The sequence below is a fragment of the Ochotona curzoniae genome, unplaced genomic scaffold (assembly GCF_017591425.1).
Source record: "Ochotona curzoniae isolate NIBS_2020 unplaced genomic scaffold, NIBS_Ocur_1.0 contig_291, whole genome shotgun sequence".
In the NCBI taxonomy this organism is placed as follows: Eukaryota; Metazoa; Chordata; class Mammalia; order Lagomorpha; family Ochotonidae; genus Ochotona; species Ochotona curzoniae.
The window spans coordinates 1,027,615-1,050,917 of NW_024465649.1; the positions used below are offsets into that span (position 1 = coordinate 1,027,615).

At 38.4% G+C, this 23,303-nt stretch overlaps 1 protein-coding gene across 1 annotated transcript in view; it reads left to right on the forward strand.

Annotated features, from left to right (window-relative positions):
• Positions 1–9,567: 9,567 nt before the first annotated feature.
• Positions 9,568–23,303, forward strand: part of DNAI4 (dynein axonemal intermediate chain 4) — a 53,443-nt gene continuing 39,707 nt past the window's right edge. The window contains exons 1-4 of the mRNA XM_040978596.1: positions 9,568–9,605; positions 10,360–10,603; positions 13,117–13,301; positions 21,564–21,676. Coding sequence (XP_040834530.1) covers positions 9,568–9,605; positions 10,360–10,603; positions 13,117–13,301; positions 21,564–21,676 — 580 coding nt within the window. The remainder of the gene's footprint in view (positions 9,606–10,359; positions 10,604–13,116; positions 13,302–21,563; positions 21,677–23,303) is intronic.

The following is a 23,303-nucleotide window of genomic DNA, read 5'->3' on the forward strand; positions in this document are numbered from 1 at the left end:
CTCTCCTCCTCTTTCTGTAATAAAAATCTAACTATATAAAATATAAATAATAAAATATCTGACTTTGTAATTTAAAAATAAATCTTTAAAAAAAATACTTTCTACCTGCAGCATCAGTTAGGCTACGATTCCTCAGGCAAGTCATTAGCAAGGTGTAGTTGCTGCCTAAGTATAGTCTCTTGCCAAGGCCCTTCATACAGTAATCGTGGTGGCTTCTCTGCTCAAAACCCTGGAACCGTTTCTATTTGAGTAAAAGTTCACATTCTTAAAAGGCCCAGCAGAAGCTGACTTTGAACTCGTCACCCTTGGCTAATTATACTAATTGACAGCATATTGAGCCTGCTGTGTTCCTATTTTGGGGTTTGTGCATTTGCTGTTTATAGATCCTGGAGACTTGTTTTCCGAAATCCGGGACTGGATTGCTTCTCACTCGCATGAATACCCCTGGCTTGTCTTCCTGTTGGCCTGTGGTTTCTCTCCTTGGCTCTATTACCTTCTCTTTATTTCTTTAGGTTTTTATTTTGATGCCGGTTCCTTTATTCTCATCTTCACACAAACATTATCAAATCCAGATCTTCAATTTAAGTGTTCCCTAAAATTCACTTTACTCATGCATTTTCAGTAGATGCAAGACCACTTTGCCAGGGTAATCCTGTGATGTTTAAAATCAAAGATGTCTACAATTTAACCCATTATCACAGTGCAGAAATTTTATCAAGCCTGCTTAATCATTGAACTAACTCAGTTTACAGATTGGGATAGAAACAGAGCAAGACACTTGTCCACGTATGTATTTAACCAATACATTTAGGAAATCAAATTGAACTGTTTGAGTTCAAGTTCTCACACAAGATATGACCATTACACTGGGGGCTTCAGGCAGTTGGTGGAGGGGCCAGGACTGTGGTGCAGAAGGCTAGAAGGGTTCATCCTGCTGCATCAACACCCCGTAGAGGCACCAATTCAAATCCTGGCAGTTCCGCTTCTGATCAGCTCCTGGCGGGGATAGCAGCAGAGGAGGGCCCAAATTCTTGGGTCCCTGCACCCATGTGGGAGCCCCAGAAGAAACTCCTGCTTTAGAATTGGCCCAGGTCAGCTATTGCAGCCATCTGGGGAGTGAACCAGTAAGTAGATTCATTCTCTCTCTTTCCCCTCTGTAACTCCCAGCTTTCAAATAAGAACAAAAAGAGTTCATTGAAAATGAACAATGGCATAAATGAGGGGCTCCGCTTTTATTCCCAGCAATAGGTACTTGGTGATTTCTCAAGATGGCACACTGCAGTCTTACCATCAAGTTAGTAAGCCTATATGCGCAAAATAAATTTATCTTTTAATTCCATTTCCCACAAAGACATCTATGTTCTCTTACATATCTCACATATCAGAAGAAAACTTGAACTGGAAACTGGTACTAGTTCTTTGTAATCTAAATTGTTAAAGGTGTTATCTGAAGTTACCAAGTCCTATTAGTTTTATCGGTTTAAGTGTGTCTAGTGTTTGTTTTCATCAAGTATGGTAAGGAAATTGAAGGAAAAATGATTTTTTAGTTTTGACACGTACAAACTGCTAAAAATAGGAGGCAAGACATGGGGTGAGAGGCAAGAGGAAGCACCAGAATTAGGAGGCCCAAGGAGAGGGCGAGAGCCTTATGGTTGTTTTCTGAGCGATAGCATGGGCAAAACAGTAAGCACTTTCAAAATTGGCTGGCTTGAATACATTTTGTTTAAGATTTATTTTTTATTATTTTTTCATTGGAAAGGCGGATATACAGAGAGAAGAGACAGAGAGGAAGATCTTCCGTCCGATGATTCACTCCCCAAGTGAGCGCAACGGGCCGATGCTATGCCAATCCGAAGCCAGGAGCCTCTTCCGGGTCTCCCATGCGGGTGCAGGTTCCCAAAGCTTTGGGCTGTCCTTGACTGCTTTCCCAGGCCACAGGCAGGGAGCTGGAAGGGAAGCGGGGCTGCCGGGATTAGAACCGGCGCCCACATGGGATCCCGGGCGTGCAAGGCGAGGACCTTTAACCACTTGCGCCACTGCGCCAGGCCCTTGAATACATTTTGAATGGGTTCTGAGAGTAGGCTTCTGAATTTAAGTGTCTGCCTCCTGGAGTGATTAAGGCAGGTGGAGAATGCTCTGGAATGTGAGAACTGTGTGGGTTGCTTGGGTTGTTTAGGAAAGGTATGGATGAAAGCTGGGCTATACTTACCTGTAGAAACACATCTGCCTTGGCAAGGAGATGGAAGGGGCAGTACCTCAGGGCCTCTAAGAACCAAGCTATCAAAGCATCAAAATCAAAACACAGCCAGACAGGTTTAACATGTGCTGTATCTTATATTTGTGTTATTTGTGCATTTACCACAGCATGTTAGTCCTTGATTACTAATCCGTACTAGTATCATGGCATCTTAGTGGCACGATGCTTCTGGTGTGTCCTGTACGCAAGTATATTTTTCTGCATCACAGTTTTGATTATTCTGCTTTAAAAAAAAAAAAAAAACTCAACCTTGCATGTTAATTAAATCCCAAAGGTTTACCTTATTTTTTCCAATCTTGACTTTTTCTTCATGTACTCATTTTTAAGTCTTTTAGAATTTCATGGGTATATTACATTTTTCTACTTTGATTTTTTACAATGATCTTTGGATGCTTTGTCCTGCTCATTACTCCTATTTATCCTCACTTCTACTTCCACTTGCACCAGATACTTACATACCATAACTATACTAATTTTAAAATTGTCATTCTAGGGCCCTAGCGGCTAAAATCCTCACCCTGAACGTTCCAGGATCCCATATGGGCACTGGTTCTAATCCTGGCAGCTCCACTTCCCATCCAGCTCCCTGCTTGTGGCCTGGGAAAGTAGGAGAGGATGGCCCAAAGCCTTGGGATCCTGCAATCATGTGGGAGACACGGAAGAAGCTCCCGGCTTCGGATCAGCTCAGCTCTGGCCATTAAGCCGCTTGGGGAGTGAATCATTGGACAGAGGATCTTCCTCTCTGTCTCTCCTCTCTGTATATCTGACATTGCAATAAAAGTAAAATAAAATCTTTAAAAAAAAAATTGTCATTCTAGGCCCAACCAAGATATTACCATTGTTTCTCTGCTCACTCCACTTGCCATAAGTAACCTAATTGATATATCTAGCATCCTTTTTCATAATTTGTTCATTTCTATTTGGATGCTCCTAAGAAAATAAAAATGAACTGACTTATGAATAACTGTGTTAAGGTTCCATTGTGCACCTTTTTGGTTTGATTATGCCTGTGAGGCATTCCGCTGGATCCACCCAGTAGATTACAACATACTCTTTGACACAGTATATGTTTCACTTATGATGTAAAATTAGCTGTTTCTCCTAAAATCTAATAATAGATTAAAGGAACTTAGAACTGTTTTGTTTTTCTGTTATATCTCAATTGCCAGCAATTGTACCTAACACATAATAACTAATGCATTTTAAAGAAATAATCTTAAGTCATTATACCTCACGCAAAAATTCTGTCTTATTCATCAGATTAAACATATGTCATAATTTAGGAGCACAAGGGAAAAAAAGGAAGCCAAAGAATATGATGTATTTGACATTTTAGATAGGGAGCTAGGGATGGCTTTGATGAGAAATGAAGAAAGTATCCTAAGCATATGATTATATGAGAAATGATTGCAGGCAAAGAGACCAGCAAATGCAAGGGATGTGATAGAAAAGTGTGCTTGGCATAAGTGTTGAGGATGCTAAAATGATTGGCATGGAGCAAATGAAGGCTATTTGAAGATGAAATTGAAGACCTAACTGGAAGCAAATAGGGCTTCTTTGGACACGGTAAGACGTTAGGGTTTTACTCTGAATGGGATGAGAGGAAAATGAAGGGTTTCCTGTAGAGCAAAGGTATGCATTTTAGAAGGTGGTTGTGTACATGACAGACTTCAGGGGATCCAAATGTGAAGATGAGTGAACGTGAATGGCAATCCATTGGTGTTATGATAGTTACTAGACTAGCGCGATGGCTGCTGGGATCGGTGGTTCTGGCTGTGTTTTGAAAATTTCTTCTCTTAGGCAGAAAAGTTTAATTACCATTAACATGTAAGACTGCAAAGGGAGTGTATTTGCTGGACAGAGTGAAAGTGATGAGGAGATAGTGATGGAAGTTAGTGTCAGCAGCCCAATTGTCAGCATGCTGTTTCTGCTAAGAAGGTCCTATGTGTGGGTTTTGAGTTCAGAGAGATCAAATTAGAAATACAAATGTAGGAGGAATACGAATGTACAAATGTTAGAAATACAAATATATGTATTTTCGCATAGATGATACTTAAATCACAGCGCTGACGGGCCCGGCGGTGTGGCCTAGATATACAGAGAGGAGGAGAGACAGAGAGGAAGGACTTCTGTCCGATGATTCACTCTCCAAGTGACTGCAACGGCCAGTGCCGTGCCAATCTGATGCCAGAAGCCAGGAACTTTCTCGTTCTCCCATGCGGGTGCAGAGTCCCAAGGCTGTGACCTGTCCTCAGCTGCTTTCCCAGGCCACAAACAGGGAGCTGGATGGGAAGTGGAGCTGCCAGGGTTAGAACTGGCGTCCATATGGGATCCTGGCATATTCAAGGCAAGGACTTTAGCCATTAGGCCACCGTGCTGGGCCCATCATAGTCCATTCTTGAAGAGCTATGTCCAGGGAATTATGTCACTGCAACCTGTTTGTTACTGACTGGGAAAAACAATGATTACCTTTAGGATTAGGAAAGAAACAAAGAGAGTCTACTCAGAACTGTAAGATATATATGCAGTGATTTCTTCTTGAAATTCTCACAGAATTGCCTTTTCTGATGACAGCAGTGATCAGTAGCAATGAGGCAGAAGGAGTATCAGGAAATTAGTCATTTTCTGATTAAAACGTTGGCTAGTATCACCATAATACTCTTACAATAAGCATATATCGTCATTGTTTGTCCCCGCAGAAACTACTAACCAAAATACTTGGAACTTGGCAAGCAATTGTTGCCATGAACTCTGCTCTGACTAGTCTGATTTTGTTTTGACTGGATCACTTCTATCTCTTCGTAGCCAAATAGATTGTGCTTTGTCTTCAAGATGCTAATAGCACCGCCATGGTTAATTTTTTTTTTTAGTTTAATTTTTTCTGTATCTAAAAGGCAGATTCATGCATTGACAGTGATCTTCCATTCTGTCATCCTCTATCGCTTTTCCTACCATAAGCAGGAAGCTGGATCAGTAAGTGAAGCAGCCAGGACATGAACCTATATAGGATGCCAGCATCTGCAAGTGGAGGTCTAAGCTGTTGAGAAATTGTGCTGACACTGATTTTTTTATAATTTTTGAAAACTCCTTCGGATCTTGATCCCCCCTTGTTTGAAATTTCCATAGAAATCTCTGACCTTGTCTGCAGCTGATCTGGGTATAATAAATTGGCATCCATTCAACAGAAAGTTTGTTCCATTTAAAGTTTTCAGTCTTAATTGTGTACCATCTGAAATATCCATAGCACTAGCAGCTGCTTTTGATGTTAAACATTGGTCTTTAAGAACGGCAAGAGTAAGTTTAACATCTTCCAGTATCATCACATGCCTTGAAAAAAATGAGCTGATTTCTTTGGGAGATTGTCCCATCAACTTTCTGTAAAACATAAAAATTTCACCATTCTACCTGTTTTTGTGTAGAACTCATGTTATTTTAATGTAGCTCTTAATCCAATGTCTGATGCTGCTGAGTTCCTAAAACTGGATCCTGCGTAGACGTAGCCAAAAAATGCTTGAAAGGCATACAGTTACTTCATGAAACAACATTCTCCTTCAGCATGTTCACCGCCTCTTGATTTGTGGGTCAAAGAGTCACTGTAATTACAGGAAACCTAAGTGATTGGTAGCTGAACAAATGAAATGGCATTATGTTTGCTGAAAGGAACAAAATCTTCTGTGAGAGAATTTCCTTGAGTAAACAAAAAATATGGAATTGGATTTAGAGAGAAATAGAGAATTTATCCAGAGTAACCAGACAGAAATTATAGACAGACACATGCATACCTATATATAACAATGAGTACATATGGAAGTTACCTGGTAATTTCATTGTTCTCTCTTAATCAGCTGAAAGTAAAACTGGGAGAAGAGTTCTCAATTCTCAAGGAAAAAGGAGGTATAAAATAGTGATCTTAGAGTATGTAGTAAGAAATGAATTTGGAAAATACAAATTGATGGCCTATTAAGAATGTAGTATGTAAATAAAGTGGACCTACTTGTAATGGCTGGGTGATATTTTTTCTACTCTCACTAAATTAAAATTTAAGATATGATTGGAGGTTAGGTCTAGAGATGATTGCCATAGCAAACAATAGTTTATTACAGTTCCCAGAAGGCATAGTGCAACACAAAACCTCTCAGGGCAGCCCTGGCTTCTTTCAAGAGGCAGAGGGACAGAGTAAAAAAGGTGGCGTAGGGGCTTTGATTTCTGCCAGAGGGAATGTGTGTAGCAGTTTGAAAATATTTGAACTTGTCTGCTTTGAATAATTTTAATAGGTCTGGGGCATATGGGTGAACCTGTTGGACTGGGTAGGCAGATGTCAGCACCTAGAGAATCCCGTGAAGCAGGTGGATGAAGGTGCAGACGCTGGAGTTTGTTTGGTTTGTATTTGAGATGTGCGCCACTGAAAGGAAGACTCCCATATTTCAGAAGGAAGCAAAGAGGGAGGCAGGAAGCCAGAGGAACTTAGGCATACTGTCAGAAAGAGGCATCAGTGACTTACCATGCAGATTACGTGTTAAATCATCAAATGTATAGAAACTGGAAACATGGTTAATACACAAAGGGTCAAACTAAGGAAATAATTGGTACTAATCACACTTTTGGTTTTACCAAGCATAGTGAAAGAAAGAACAGAAAGGAACGGTAGTATGACTTAGGGCTGATTCTTAATTACTCTCTGGGCTGGATTTTGTGGTGCAGCATGTTAAACAACTGCTTGGTAGGCCCACCTTCCATATTGGAAGTCCTAGTTACTATGCTTCTGATCCAGTGCCCTGCTAGTGCTGCTGTGAAGTGGCAGATGATGGTTCAAGTACATGAGTTCCTGCCACCTATGTGGGAGATTCAGAAGGAGTTGAAGGCACCTGGCTCATCCCCAACAGTGAGGCCATTGGAGGGTGAACCAACATGTAAAAGTCTGTTTCTCGGTATCATTTTGCCTTTCGAATAAATATATGTCTTGGTAAAGGCCAACATCAAGAGCCTAAAACTTCATCTAGTTTGCCCATGAGGAGGCAGAGACCCAGGCATTTGAACTGTGCTTTGTTTGCTACCTTCCAAGACACATTCACAAGAAGCTAAGCTGAAGCGGAACAGCCAGGGCTTCAAGCACCACTGCCAGCTTCACGTATAGCAGCTTTGTTCACTGTACCATAATGCAAGCTTCAGTAGTTGATGATTTTAATAACAGTATCGCTATTTAATAGGAGAAGAGAGAATGGATTGTAGTCAATTATGGAGCGAACAAGGAGTGAGAAAGTAAACAATATTATTGGCTAATTTTTTAAGACCATGAAAGGAAGGGAAGATACAGTATTAGGCAGATGTATATTGGATTTTTGTCATAATGAATACCTGAGAGAAGCTACTCATGAAGGATGGAGATTTCTGTTGGCTTCTAGTTTTGGAGGCTCATTCTCCAAGATCAGGTGGTTTCCATTGGTTCAGCCATCTGGTAGGCTAGGGGATGCAAGAGCAGAGTTCATGTGAAAGCATAGTGGTGAACTCAGAAACAGAGAATGGCTCAGCCCAACCCTCAGTGTTATAAGGACCTCTTACTAGAATCCCTTCCAAAACACTTAACTGGATCAAGTCTGCACTAAACTGACACCACTAACCCATGATGGTTCAGATACCTGCATGAGTTGGGTAATCAAATCCTGTTCAAATCATACCAGGAGGACCTAGATACAGAAAGAATTTGAGGACCCAGTGTGGCAGCCCATCAGTGTGGTAGTGTAGTAATGCTCTGTCTACAGCACTGACATCCCATGTGGGCACCATATGGTTCCTGGCTGCTCTATTTCTAATCTGGCTCCCTGCTGATGGCCTGAGAAAGCAGTGGAAGACGCCCAAAGCCTTGGGCCCCTGCATCCAAGTGGGAGACGTGGAAGAAGCTCCTAGCTGCTGCCTTCACACTAAGCCAGCTCTGACCATTGTAGCCATGTGCAGAGTGAAGCAGCAGATGGAAGATCTCTTTCTCTGTCTTCCTTCTCTGTCTCTTTAAAAACTTGGCATTCTCACAAAAATGGAATGAATTTGAAGTTTAAGGTTTGACTACAGTACAATTATGTATTTATGGTGAAAAGACAAGGACGAAAGTTATAGGAGCCCTGTAATGATAGAAACCAGGTTCTAAAATGCAGGTAACATATTGGAATTGGCTAAGAATGGTAATTCTTTACTGAAATAAGAAAAAGTAGGAGATGGATTAAGATGAATTTGAAGGAAGTGAAGGAAAAATTTTAAAAGGTAGAAAAATAGTTTGAAGGATGTTTTACATAATCAAAAATTTTCTTTGTTAAATGCTGGGAATAAAGTCCTTCAGAGGCAAATGAAGGAGGATCGGGTAGTATATTAAAAATAGAAAAAATTTTAAAAGTACACAGATGAAATTTTACAGATTTATTTTTTAAAATAATAAGTTAATGTCCACAATAGTAGCTATGCTGGATGCCAGGGATAGAGCAGTGAATAAAACAAACTTCTTGCTGAAAACATGTTTATATCTTATGGTGCAGTTAGCAACAACAAAAAAAAATACCAAGTAACTACAAGAGACAAAAAATAGAACACAAATATTTTAATTTTAAAATATTTTTTTAAATTTTTATCTCAGCTTTAGTGATTTCAAACTGAAAATATTGTTAAAAAGGTCTTATTTTGGAACATATTTCCTTTTTGTGATCTAAGAGTGTATCTTCGTCATCTTATAGAAATCCACAGTATAAAACATTACAATGAATAGGTGCTAGATTGTTCTTGTCTGAAGAGACTTACAGAGTAAACCTGATAGTAATTTTCCCTCACTCTTGGATGGCGTTATGGTAAAGCTGCTGACTGTGATGGCTGGCATCCTACTCAGGTGCAAATTCATGTCCTGGCTGATCCATTTCCTATGCAGCTGCTAGTGCCCTGGGAAAACCGTCAAATGCCAGATACTAGGACACATGCCATTTGTGTACGAGACCTGGAAGAAGCTCCTGGCTCCTGGCTTTAGCCTTTCCCTTGTAGCCATCTGGGAACTGAACCAGTGATGGAAAAACTGACTCTTCTTCTCTGTATAATTTTTTTAAAAGATCTATTTATTTTCATTGGAAAGGCAGATTTACAGAGCTGAGGAGATACAGAAAGATAAAGAAAGATTTTTACTGGTTCACTCCCCAAGCAGCCGCAACAGCTGGAACTGAGCTGATCCAAAACCAGGAGCAAGGAGGTTCTTCCAGGCCTCCCATGTGAGTGCAGGATCGCATCTCTACAGGTTTCACAGGCCACAGCAGGGAACTGGGTGGGAAGTGGAGCAGCCGGACATGGCCCCACATCCATTTGGGAATCCAGCACATGCAAGGTAAGGATTTAGCCACTGAACTATCATTGCTGGACCATGTGTAATTCTTTCAAATAAGTATTTTTAAAGTAGTTTTCTCTTACATACAAATATTTTGATTTCGTATTCCTAACCTTATGAATAAATTAACTTATATAACCTATGAGTTGGATACTGTATTTCTTCATTTTACAGAAGAAAGCTAAGATCTAGTTAAGTTGGGGTGTTCTTTGAATCTGACTACCTGAATCAAATATTAACTGTTAAAATGTTTCCCTTTAGGTCTCTTATTTAACAACCTATTAGAGTTTACAAAGGCAGAAATGACATAATGCATGTAAACTCTTTAGAACTTTACTTAAACACACTTGCTGATGGGTGGAACTGCTTTTCTCAACCTGACCAACACCCAGGCCTGAATCACATGATTACCAGTGGAAGCTGCGGCCCACAGAGTTACACACAGAGAGGAGGAACACACAGAGAGATGCATCGACTGGTTCACTACCCAGATGCCTAGAATCTCTAGGGCTGGGCCAGGCTGAAGCCAGGAGTCCGAAGTTTCTCCAAGTCTGCCATGGGGTTGAAAAGGCCCAAACATTTGGACAATCCTCTGCTGCCTTTTCCGGGCTGTTGACTGGGAGCCGGAAACAGGTGCACATATATGAATGTTTGGCATTACAGGCTGTGGCCTTACACATTACACCACCTCATCCCTCAAATAGCTATATTTCAGGTTCTGTGTTTAGATATTGTTCTGGTTTTTAAATGAAAGTATTCTTTTTTATTTGTACTGGACTTTTCAATCTTGCTTTCTCTGTATTTCATTTTCCTTTTCTAGGAGCAATGATTCACAAGCAAAAAAGTCTATTAGCTTTATTGGTGCAGGAAAAGGAGTTCCAGCAAAAGGATATGCTGGTGCAAATCAAAGCAAAATGGGCATGTCAAAAACCACGCTTACTCAATCTGATGCAAAGGCTGTAGAAAAAATGAATATTCCCACCACAAAGACAATACAGGTAATATTCCTTGGAGTTCTGAGTGTATTTGAAAATGATTCCATGAACAACCTAATTGGAACCTTAAAATAAAAAAGTGCTGCTTTGAATTAAGCACTGACTTCTAATAATGAAAAGCTGATTTTTTTTTTTTACCACATACAACTTGTTACCGACAAAAATATTGAAATATAATGAGGAAAAATCTTATGAACTTAACTCTAGTAATTTATGGTATTAATTAAGGCTAACACAATATTACTATCCACTCTTCTCAGCACTATATGGATATACCATAAGATCAATACTCTAAGAGTTTGTTCTTTATCTTATTCAAAAACTTATCTTTGGGGCCAGAATGATGCTAATCCTCTGCCTGTGGCATCCCATATGGGTGCCAATTTGTGTCCTGGACGTCCCACTTCTTTTTTTTTTTTAAGATTTATTTATTTATTATTGAAAAGTCAGATATACAGAGAGGAAGAGAGACAGAGAGGAAGATCTTCCATCTGATGGCCGCAATGGCTGGAGCTGCGCTAATCTAAAGACGGGAACCCAGAGCCTCATCCAGGTCTCTCACATGGATGCAAGGTCTCAAGGCTTTTTTGGGACATCCTCTACTGCTTTCCTAGGCCTGAAGCAGGGAGCTGGATGGGAAGCAGGGCTGCCGGGATTAGAACCGGAGGCCATATGGGACCCCTGTGTGTGTGCAAGGCAAGAACTTTAACAGCTAGGCTACCATGCTAGGCCCAGCAGCTTACTTTTTAAAGTTTTCTATTATCAGAGCAAAAGATATACACAGAAAAGTACATATGTACACTAACATCATAGTGAATTTCACACTGAACCCATAAATGTGCCCAGCAACTAAATTCAGAAACAGAAGAGCATCAGAACTTCAGCAGCTCCTTTTAGTGCTGCAGCTGTCATTAAGCATCACAATTATGCTGTTAAGTTTACTAATCTACAGGATTAAGAATGAACAGAGCCAAATGAAAATGACAACTTGGAAAGTATTTCTTAATAAAACATTAAATGTAAAGTGGTGAGTATTTAAGAAAGCTTATACATGAAACAGTGAGAACATCAAAACATAACTCATCTGTAGGAGTTGTCCCTTGATCCTTCTTCCCTGAACTTAATACAGTTATATGCTACATAACGATTTTAAACCAAAGGTAGGCAGTGTTTATGGCACATTCCTAAGATTATAATGGCTCTGGGTTATTCCTGTTACCTAATGATATCGTGGCCATTGTAATATCTTAGTGAAAAGCTTTACCTGTTTGTGGCGACTCCAGTGCAAACAAATCTGTGCCACTATACAATAATTATACACATTACATAAAACTTAATAATGACAATTTTTGCAGACTTATGTATTTGCTAATCTGTATTTTCTCATCATTATTTTAGAATGTGCTAATTTTATATTATGCCAACAGCAGCCTAACACATCTCATGCTTTATGTGTCTCTTCATTGCGTTAAAAGGCTATATCAAGTTATTGACATATATAGGTTTAAGTATACACTATGATATTTAAAAAATGGTAAAGTCACCTAATAATGCATTTCTCAGAATGTATATATAGTGTTATACAAGGCTTCATTGTATTTCTGGTATGAAAGTACTTTGAGGGCCCAGCGTGATGGCGCAGTGGTTAACATCCTCACCTTGCACGCCCGGGATCCCATATGGGCGCCGGCTCTAATCCCATCAGCTCCACTTCCCTTCCAGCTCCCTGCTTGTGGCCTGGGAAAGCAGTCGAGGATGGCCCAAAGCTTTGGGACCCTGCACCCAAGTGGGAGACCGGAAGAGGCTCCTGGCTTAGGATCTGCATAGCATCGGCCGTTGTGCTCACTTGGGGAGTGAATCATTGGACGGAAGATCTTCCTCTCTGTATATCCGACTTTCCAATAAAAATAAAATAAATCTTAAAAAAAAGAAAGTACTTTGAAAATTAATAAAAAATAATGGAGTTAAAAAACATTTAATATTTCCCACAGACTCTTTAAATACCCTCTTTTTTTTCTGGGGGAAAAATCAGGAATGATAAATATATGTCTAGTGAAGAAATGAGGGACTGCCATTTTGGGACAGTGAGCTAAGTTTGCTGCGTATAAACTGACATCGCGTATCGGAGCACAGTTTTCAGAACTGGCTGTCCAACACCCTGTTAATGCATGTAGGAAAGCAAGAAGGGAAGGCCAGTGGTACTTGGGCCTCTGCTGCCCATGTGAGAAAACCTGAATGGAACTTCAAGCTTCTAATTTTGTCCTGGACTAGCCCAGGCCATTGCAGCCTTTTAGACAATCAATCAGTAAATAGGAGATTTCTGTCTCTCCTCCAGCTAGTTACCGTCTCCACTTGTCTCTTTCTGCTACAAAATGCTTATGTTATTGTTTTACATATTTGTCCTAGTATTGGAGGATTATACTTATTTTTCCCTAGTAATTTCTAGTTTTCAGGATGTGTTGTTTAGAAATCTCATCATTTGTGGCTATTTCATTTTCAATAATTTTCTCTTACAGGTTTTTGATGTAAATGGAGTTGATGTTACTCCCCGGCCTCTTTATCATCCAGATCCACATTCTGGTGCAGCAAAGCCAAGTAAACTATTAACATCACAAGAAGGATCAGTTGGATCAGACTTTATAGCTTCATACAGCCTTTATCAGAATACCTTAAATCCTAGTATGCTAGGACAGTTTACAAGGTAAAGAATATAGTTCTGTAGTTTTAATATGCGAATTTAATATGCACATCATCTTTTGTTTAAGTTGTATATGTGTGACTTAGATATCATTTGTCTCCAGCCTTGACAATTTTTGTTTTCCAAAGGTGCCATTTTTAGGTTCATCTCATGCTTCAATTAGATGCAGAGCTCTACACGTTTAAGAGCTCCTCTACTCTCAGAGTAATCTTAGTTTATACACTAACGTTTAAGATAGCTTAAGTTAGTATATACACTAGCATTTCCCAAGGAACCAAAAGATGAGACTAACATTTCATATGCAGAATTCATTGCAAATTCCCATTAGGTGTTTTCTTCAGCTTCATCTGTGCTCCGTATTTTTCATTGTTGTTGTTGTTGTTGTAAGGAAATACCCTTTACTATTTAAGTCCACGCAAATCTTTGTACTTTTAGAGTTTCAAGTTTTTTTTTTTTTTAATACTGGATGGTTATAGTTTGCTCTAATGCCTGCATTCAAGTTGTATGCAATACACTGAAGTGTTCTGTCACACAAAGAATATTTCAGTATACTTGACCTCTACTTGGCCACCCTTTTAATGGGCAGTACAGAGTATGAATAGAGAAAATGTATACAGTTTTGTAGGGTAATATTAAGTTTGTAAATTTAAAGACATTCTTTTTGAATTCTTCTACTGATTTTTTAAAATTAAATATTCAGAGAACCTTTACAAAATTGAACAAAGTACATTTTTAATATGGATTTGAAAAATGAGCAAAATCAGTCGGAAAAAAAATGAAAGAAAGAGGATTCTGAGTGGAGGTCCAAAAGTAATAGCTCTAAAACACTGAGGAACTAAACATAAATAGATAAATAAAATGTTAAGGGAAGAATTATATTGCAGATGAAGTATCTGCATAGGTAGGCTAACTTGTGTTTTGTATTTTCAGTTTGTTATGGTTTTTTGTATTTTTTGTTATTATTTTCTATAATATAATTTTGTGGAGTTTCCCCTTCAGCTCCACTTCCTCCCCATTTTCTCCTACCCTCCCCCACCACCATCATTTTCCTCTTTTTTACAAGCAACAGCCACAGGTCCAACATTCTGCTATTTAAGTGTATCATGGCATTGTAAGTATAGACAATGGTGGAAAATCTAGTATCATATTGTCAAGATATATTTAACATTTCATTCAGAGTCCTCCTTTTTATTTGGGAGTAGAGATGCATACTGCAATGTATTTTCACTTTCCAGTATGCTAGTTTCTATTATGCAGTTCATCTATGAGAATAAATGTTGTATATATGTTTGTTCACCTTTGAATCCATTTGTTTTATATTTTGCATGAAGTTTTCCTTATATCAGAGAGAACATGTTATTTGGGTTTTTTTGGAGGAGGGTGGGGTTTTGGTGTTGGCTTATTTCACTGAGCATAATGATCTCCAGTTCAGACCATTTTGTTGAAAATGATAGAACTTCATTTTAAAATTTCATTTCTAATGGCTGACTAATATTAGATAGAGTGAATGTACCACTATTTCTTTATCCATTCCTCTTTCAATAAAGTGTGGATTGTTTCCATGTATTTGTATTGTGGATTGTGCTGCTGTAAAGATAGGGTTGCAGGTCACTTTCCTAAATGCAAATTTCATTTCCTTTGGATATATTCCCAGGAGTTGGATAGCTGGATCACATGGTAAATCAATTTCGGTTGATTTAGCACTCTCCATACTGATTTCCGTTGTTGCTACATTAGCCTACACTGTCACAAACAGTGGAGTAGGGTACTTTTCCTCCACATCTGTGAGAGCAGGTGTTGGTAGTAGACCTCCAGATGTAGGCCAGTCTCGCTTGAGTTGGGTGGAACATCAATGTGGGTTCTATTTGTATTTCCCTGATAGCTAAGGAACCTGAGCATTTTTCATATGTGTACTACCCATTTGAATTTATTCTTTTTTTTAAAAAAAAATGCCTGCTCATTTCCTCTGCCCATTTTTTTTCAAGAAAAAAAAAAAACCAGGTTTGTTTGTTTTTCTGTTGTTGAGTTTCTGAAGCTGTTTGTAAATCCTAGATATTATCCCTTATCTGCTGTCTAGAATGTAAAGATTTTGTACCTTTTTTTTTTTTTTTTTGCTGCTGCTTTATTTCATTGATCATTTTGTTTGCAGTGCAGGAACTTCTTAGATTGGTGTACTCCCATTTGTTTATTTTGGCTCTGACTACCTGTGCTTTTGGTGACTTTTCTAAGAAGTCTTTAATAATGCCTATATTTTGCAGAGTGTTTCCTATGTTTTCCTCTAATAGTTTGATGGTTTTGAGATTTAGGTCCTTGATCCATTTCGAGTGATTTTTGTATAAGATGACAGTGGGGGTATATTGTTTCTTACTTCTGCAGGCTGCTGTCTGGTTGTCCCAAAAGCATTTTTTGAAGGGACCGGGCTTTTTCCTTGCATTATTTTTAGTTCTCTAGTGGAACATTAGTTGGCTGTGCACATGTAGGCTCACTTCTGGGATTTTTGTTCTGTTCCATTGATCTTCTTCTCTGTGTCTGTACCAGTACCAGACTGTTTCGATGGCCATTGCTCTGTAGTATGTCTTGAGGCTTGAAATTGTGATTCCTCCAGCTTGATTTTTATTCTTCAGGATAGCTTTGGCTATTTATGATCACTTGTATATCCAGATGAACTTTTATGTCACCTTTTTTTCTGAGAAGGATGTTGTTGGGATTTTTATTGTGATCACATTGAATCTGTATGTGACTCTTGGTAATATAGACATTTTGATTATGTTGATTCTGATGAACTAGGAACATGGTAAATTTTCCCATCTTTTAATGTCTTCTATTCCTTTATAAAAAGGTTTTTAAATTTTCATCATATAGGTCTTCCACATCTTTGATAAGTTGTATTCAAGGTATTTTAAATTCTTGCCTGCTATTTTAAAGGGAACTAACTGTACATGCAAGTTTTTTCTCAGCCATGGAGTTAGTGTATCCTAACACCATTGATTTATGTTCGTTAATTTTGTATCTGCTCCCCTGCCAAATTTTTTATGAGTTCCAATAGTCTCCTAATTGAGTCTTTTGGTTCTCCTTTGTATTGAATCATCTCATTTACGAACAGGGACAATTTTCCTTCCTCTTTTCCAGGTTGATTTCCTTTAATTTCTTTTTCTTGACTAATAGTTTGATCAAGGAATTCCAGTACTATGTTGAATAGCAGTGGTGAAAGTAGACATCCTTGTCTAGTTCCAGATCTTAGTGGAAAATCTTCCAGTCTTTCACCAATCAACATGTAACACTGGCATTGAGTTTTTTGTATATTACTTTGATTTTGTTGTAGAATGTTCCTGCTATACCCATCTTGCTAAGGGGTTTTAGTATGAAGTGATGTTGGATTTTATCAAATACCTTCTATGTATATATTGAGATAAACCTATGGTTTACATTCTTCAGCTTGTTGATGTAAAACAGCCCTGCATGTTAGATAAATACCATCTGTTTTGGGTGAGTGATGTGTCTGATGTATTGTTGGGTTCTGCTGGCTAGTATTTTTTTGGCAGGAGGTGGGGGGAGATTTTTGCATTTGTGTTCATCAGAAATATCGGTTTGTAGTTCTCTTTCTATGTCTCTCTCTTGCTTTAATATTAAGGTGATGTTGGCTTCATAGAAAGACTTTGGAAGAATTGCTTCCCTTTCTATTTTTCAATTTTTTCGAAGATTTCATTTCATTTCATTGGAAGTCAGATATACAGAGAGGAAGAGAGTCAGAGAGGAAGATCTTCTGTCTGATGATTCACTCCCCAGGTGGCCCCAATGGCTGGAGCTGAGCCAATCCATAGCCAGGAGCCTGGAATCTCTTCTGGGTCTCCCATGCAAGGGCAGGGTCCCAAGGCCCTGGGCCATGATCAGCTGCTTTCCCAGGCCATAAGCAGGGAGCTGGATGGCAAGTGGGGCTGCCAGGATTAGAACTGGCACCCATATGGTATCCCTGCACGTGCAAGGCAAGGACTTTAGCCACTAGGCTATCATGCCAGGCCCTCCTTTTTATTTTGAATAGCTTGTGGAGGATTGATGTGAGTTATTCTGAAACATTTGACAGAATTCAGCAGTGAAGCCATCCAATCCTGGGATTTTCTTTGTTGGGAAGAATTTAAGTATTGATTAATTCTCCTTCCTGTTTATACTTCTATTTATATTTTAATTACCTCCTGATTCAATTTTTTTTTTTTGATTAGTTGGGTTAGTGGGGAATCTATTTTGTTGATTTTTTCCAACTAGCTCTTTTACTTATATATTGTTCTTTTGATCTTTTATTCATTTTAAAAGATTTATTTATTGTTGTTGGAAAAGCAGATCAGATTTTTGAAGAGGAGAGGCAAAGAAGTTGTTCCATCTGATGATTCACTTCCTGAATGGCTGCAACAGCTGGAGCTGAGCTGATCTGAAGCTAGGATCTAGGAACTTCTTTCAGGTCTCCTTACATGGGTGCAGGGTCCCAAGGTTTTGGACCATCCTCCACTGCCTTCCCAGACCATAGACAGGGAGCTGGATGGGAAGTGGAGCAGCCTGGACATGAACTGGCACCCATATATGGGATCCTGATGCTTGCAATGTGAGGATTTAGCCATTAAGCCGTTGTGCTGGGAGCTCTTTTGATCTTTATTCAGTTTATTTCCTCTCTTTGATCATTTTTTTTTCTATTGCTCTTGGGATCTTTTGCTGTTGTTTTTCTTGCTCCTTCAGATGTTTGGTGAAGTGCCTTTCTAGTTTCTTGATGTAGGCACTGACAGCAATGGACTTTCCTCTTTGCCCTCTCTACCCTGTCCCACAGCTTTGATATGTTGTGTTGATGCCTTCATTTGTTTCAAGCAATTTTTGAAATTTACTCTGATTTCTTTTATAGCCATTGTTCATTAAGCAGCATGTTGCTCAGTTGCTAAGTATTTGCATATCTTCTGGGTTATTTTGACTTACTGGTCTTAGTTTAACTCCATGATAGTCTGAGAAGATTCATGGTATGATTTTGATTTTTAAAAAATTGTTGAGGCTTGTTTTGTGGCCTTTAATATGAGAAGTATCCTAGTGATGAAAAAATTAGTATGTTCTGAATCTGTAGGATGAAAGATTCTGTGGATATCAATTAAGTGCATTTCTTCTGTTGTCTGGGTGATTGCTGTTATTTCTTTGCTGAGTTTCTATCTCATTGATGTGACTGTTGAAGTTAGTGGAGCATTAAGGTCTTCTACTATTTTTGTATTAGAGTCCATTTCTCCCTTAAAATCCATTAATATTTTCGTTATGTTGCTAAGTTCCTGGCATTTGGTGTGCCTACATTTATTGTTGAGGCTTCTTCTTGCTGATTTGATCCCTCAGGCTTTATGGGTGTCCTTCTTCATCTTTTTAAATTTTTCATGTGAAAGTCTATGTTATCTGACATTTGAATGGCTACACTGGCTCATTTTCCCATCCATTAGCCTGGAATATCCCTTTTCCATAGTTTCATTTTCAGTTTCTGTGCATCTTTGTTGGTGAGATGTGTTTCCTGTAAACAGATAAGTCCTGTTTTTGATTCACTAATCTATATCTTTTGATTGATGCTTTTAAGCTTTTTAAAATCAGTGTTACTTTGATGAGTAGTGATTTGTTCCTGTCATTTTAGCATTGGGTTGCCCACTGTTTGAGTTAGGCTGCTTTTGTAGTTTTATTAAGATGTTCTCCATGTTTGTCTTTGGATTTGGTAGGTGCTAATCCTTTTTCTCTGATTGTAGCACATATTTAAGCATCATTGGTAGAGCAGGTTTGGTAGAGGTGAAGTCTTTTAGTTTTATTTACTTTGGAAATATTTGATTTCATTTTCAAATACAGAGACAAGTGTGCAGTTTGTGTTGTTCTGGATTGACCCAAGTCTTTTAGGACTTGTAATATGTCACTCCAGTCTCATCTAGCCTGTAGAGTTTCCTCTGAGAGGTCAGCTGAAAATCTGATTAGGTTACCTTTATAAGTTAATTGACTTTTTTCCCATGCATATTTAAGTATAGTTTCTTGAAAGCTTGATTATGATGTATCATGGTGAGGATTGCTTCCTGTTGAATTTATTCAGGTTTCTCTGCCCTTCCTGTGTTTGGTTTTCTTTTTCTTTCTCCATGTTGGGGAAGTTTTCATTTATTATTTCATTAAATACATCTTTCAATCCAGCTTTTCCTGTGACTTCAGGAATACTCATACTCCATATGTTTGACTTTTTGATGGTATCACTTAATTATTGTATCATTTTCTTAGCTTTACACAGTTCCTCTTCCAGATTCCTGTTTCAGCATTTTCACATGTGGAATCTTCTAGATCTGAAATTCTTCCCCCTCACTCATTCTGTTATTGAGGGTTTCCATTAAATTTTTTTTAGAGATTTGTTTATTTTTATTTCAAAGTCAGATACGCAGAGCAGAGGTGAAACAGAGAGGAAGATCTTCTATCTGATTATTCACTCCCCAAGTGGCAGCAATGGCCAGAGCTGAGCTGATCTGAAGCCAGGAAACTCGAAACTGGAACCTCTTCCAGGTCTCTCATGCAGGTGCAGGGTTCCAAAGCTTTGGGCTGTCCTTGATTGCTTTCCTAGGCCACAAGCAGAGAGCTGGATGGGAAGCAGGGCTGCCGGGAACCTGTATGGGATCTGGGCGCATGCAAGGCGAGGACTTTTTGCCACTAGGCTATCACCCCATCACCCCATGCCCGCCATTGAATTTTTAATTTAATGTATTGTATTCTTTGTTTTTAATAATTCAGTTTGACTTTATTTCAATGCTGCTATTTTCTGCATAAAGTATTCCTGAAATTCCTTGAACTCCTGTGTGTGCTTCTCATCTTTAAGAAGCTTGTTAAGCATTATTTTTTTCATTTTTAAATTAAAGAAAAAGATTTGTAGCCATTTTTTAAAAATTGTATCCGGCACTTCCTCCATGTCGTCTTCAATTAATTCTGAGTTTGAAATAGTTTTTTGTTTCTTTGCGAGGGAACACATTGGTAACCCCATTTATTTTGGTTGCACCTCTTCTTTTGCCATTGGCCATTGCAACTCAGATTGGCAGATTTTTCTCCTTTGGCTGGTTTCTAAGCTGTGTCATCCATAGCTCTACAGGGTGACTTTAACTAATCCCATTCAGTGCCTGGTTTTCTTTTTGCCTCACTTGCATCATTGATGCCAGCAAATTTCAGTCCTGGGCTTACATGCTACACTTCTGCCCCAACCTCTGGAGCCTGGACTCCCTGGTTACTATTTTCACCTACTGTGATCTCATGTTGTGGCTGCACCATTGTCTGCTCAGCCTTTCTCCCAGTCTCGGTCCAACAGTAGCTGGGATAGGAAGACACAACCTGTGACTTTAAACTAGAGCTCAGGGCTTTTAGCAGGGCCCATCATAATTTTTTTTTTTCTGACTTCTTGCTGCCAGAATCTGCTGGCAATTAGATGGTATGGCAACCTGGACCTGTTTTGGATGGGACTCATGGGACAACATGTTGGTATTATTTTTTGTTTGGTAGGATCAGTGCAATGTGTTTAGCTGGGAGTGAGTTCTCCCCTGGCTTAGGGCATGAACAGCTTGCTGTTCCCTCAAAGGCTTTGCCCAAGAATTCAAAATAGCAGCCAGTGTAGCATTTGTCCTGCTCTGGGCCTTGAAATTTATCCTGTTCTCACACCCATCCAACAGGGATCCACCACTCTGCTTCTGCTCCCAGTGGGATTAAAAAATTAGCAGACTCACAGCTCTATGGCTTGATCTCCTGCGTTTCTGGTGATGTCCCCTTCCCGCCTGCCCACCAGCAGAGCTGTGCTCACTGCAGCATCACTCCGCTGTCTCTACTGCTTCCCTATGTCCATGGACTTCCCCAGTGTCTCTCCATTGCAGACCCCTTACCTGGGATTGTGCCTTCTCTGCTTCTGCTTGGCTAACCCTTCTCTGTCCGTTCATATGTCCTCACCCTCTTTTGCTATCTTGCTTTCTATCCTAAAATTTGGGTTACTATCTTAAATATATATGAAATGTCTTTATGGACTTCAGACAAAATTATTTTAGGCTCGACATATCTTACTCTAAAGTCTATTTTAACTTTTTATTTAAAGAATACTAAAAAAATCAACCCATTGTTTAAAACATGTATTTTTATCTGTGTTACCTTATTTATGATTATAGTAATTTGATTAGTCCATATGATAGCATGTTCTAATTTATTTTAGTTGCTCATAAAGACATTTAAATGAGGAAATAATGATATTATTCATTGTTAAAGATCAATTTTAGGAAGCAGTACAATTTCTAAGTCAAGTGTGTCAACAACAGAGTCAATAGCTGAAGACATAGAAGAACCGTCCTTCAAACGAGAAAGACTGGCTAGTTTTACAGGTAAGGAAAATGCACTTGCTGGTTTCACTAACAGTAAATTAGTTACTTAATTATTGTAATTATTTTGGTAAAAAAAAATATGACAGTGATTTCCAAATACTGAATTATGGTATGGCTACATGAGCATTTCTAGTTTTTAACAAGAGATTTTCCATGATGGTTCTTTTGAACTATCATCCTGATAAATTACTGGTACTGTGTTAGGACTCAATTTCAAACTAAGCAAATAATTCTGAAAATTTTACTATTAATGCCATAATAATATTTATACAGAATATGATAGGCATGCTTAGTAAAAAGTGATCAAATTCTTTGATACAAAAAGACTTAATAATTAACATTACTGACTTTTGAGAGAGAAAAACAGGTTAAGTCTAATCCAGACAGAGGGTAAAACATGGGGTAATACAAAAGTCTGTGAAAGTTAACACACCAAAGATGAAGAAAGAATAATAATCAAAAGCACTAGTAGAAATAGGTATGTATTTGCAGTAAGTGTGTTTTTTCCTGTGTAATGCGGGATTGGTGAAGACAGACATAATATGAGAAGAGTGCTGGCTAGTTTGAACTCTTCTTTTGGTGTTAAGACAACATCTTATGTAGAAATACTAGATAACAAAGCACAACACGAATGAATCTTTAATAGGTTAATCTGCAGATCTAGTGAGAAAAGAAGCAGTCGAAAATCAATCAAAAAAAAAAACTTTCCAAACTTAAAAATAAAAGAATGAAAAAAATAACACTAAAAAAACCCAGTCATTTATTTTTTAAAATATTTATTTTATTTTTTTTATTGAGAAGTCAGATATACATAGAGGAAGATAGACTGAGAGAAAGATCTTCTGTCTGAATTTTCACTCCTCCAGCAGCCCCAATGGCCAGAACTGAGCTGATCCATATCCAAGAGCCTCTTCTAGGTCTCCCTCGCCAGTGCAAGGTCCCACGGCTTTGGGTAGTCCTCGGCTGCTTTCCCAGGTCACAAGCAGGGAGCTGGTTGGGAAGTGGGGCTGCCAAGATTAGAATCACCATCCAAATGGGATCCCGATGCATTCAAGGCAAGGACTTTAACGGCTAGACTACCATGCCAGGCAAGCACAGTCATTTAATATCTATGAGATAACATCAAAAAATATAACATGCATAACTGGAATATTGAGAGTGCATAAAAATATTTGTGGTAACATTTTAAAAAAAAATTCTAAAATTAACTAGACATCAAACCATAGATTGATGAAGCTGAGACAATACCAAACAAGATAACATTAAAATAAAACAAAAATATAAAAATTGACATGTTGTGTTTAAACTATAGATGAAGACAGAATATCAAAGGAATCCAGATGAAAAATACACCTTAGCTATAGAAGAACAATGATATAATCAACTTCTCACTAGAAATCATGTAAGCAACAAAAAAGTGCAACTAAATTATTAAATGTTGGGCTAGTGTTGTAGCACAGTGAACTCATTTGTCAGGTTCAATTAAAATGAAAATGTACTAAAAAATTCATAAAATTACATCAGGCTATGTGTTTAGGCGTGTATATATATATGAAACCAAATAATAGTATATATGAACATATAATGTATAATATGTATGAAGATGAATCATTATATAATTATAATT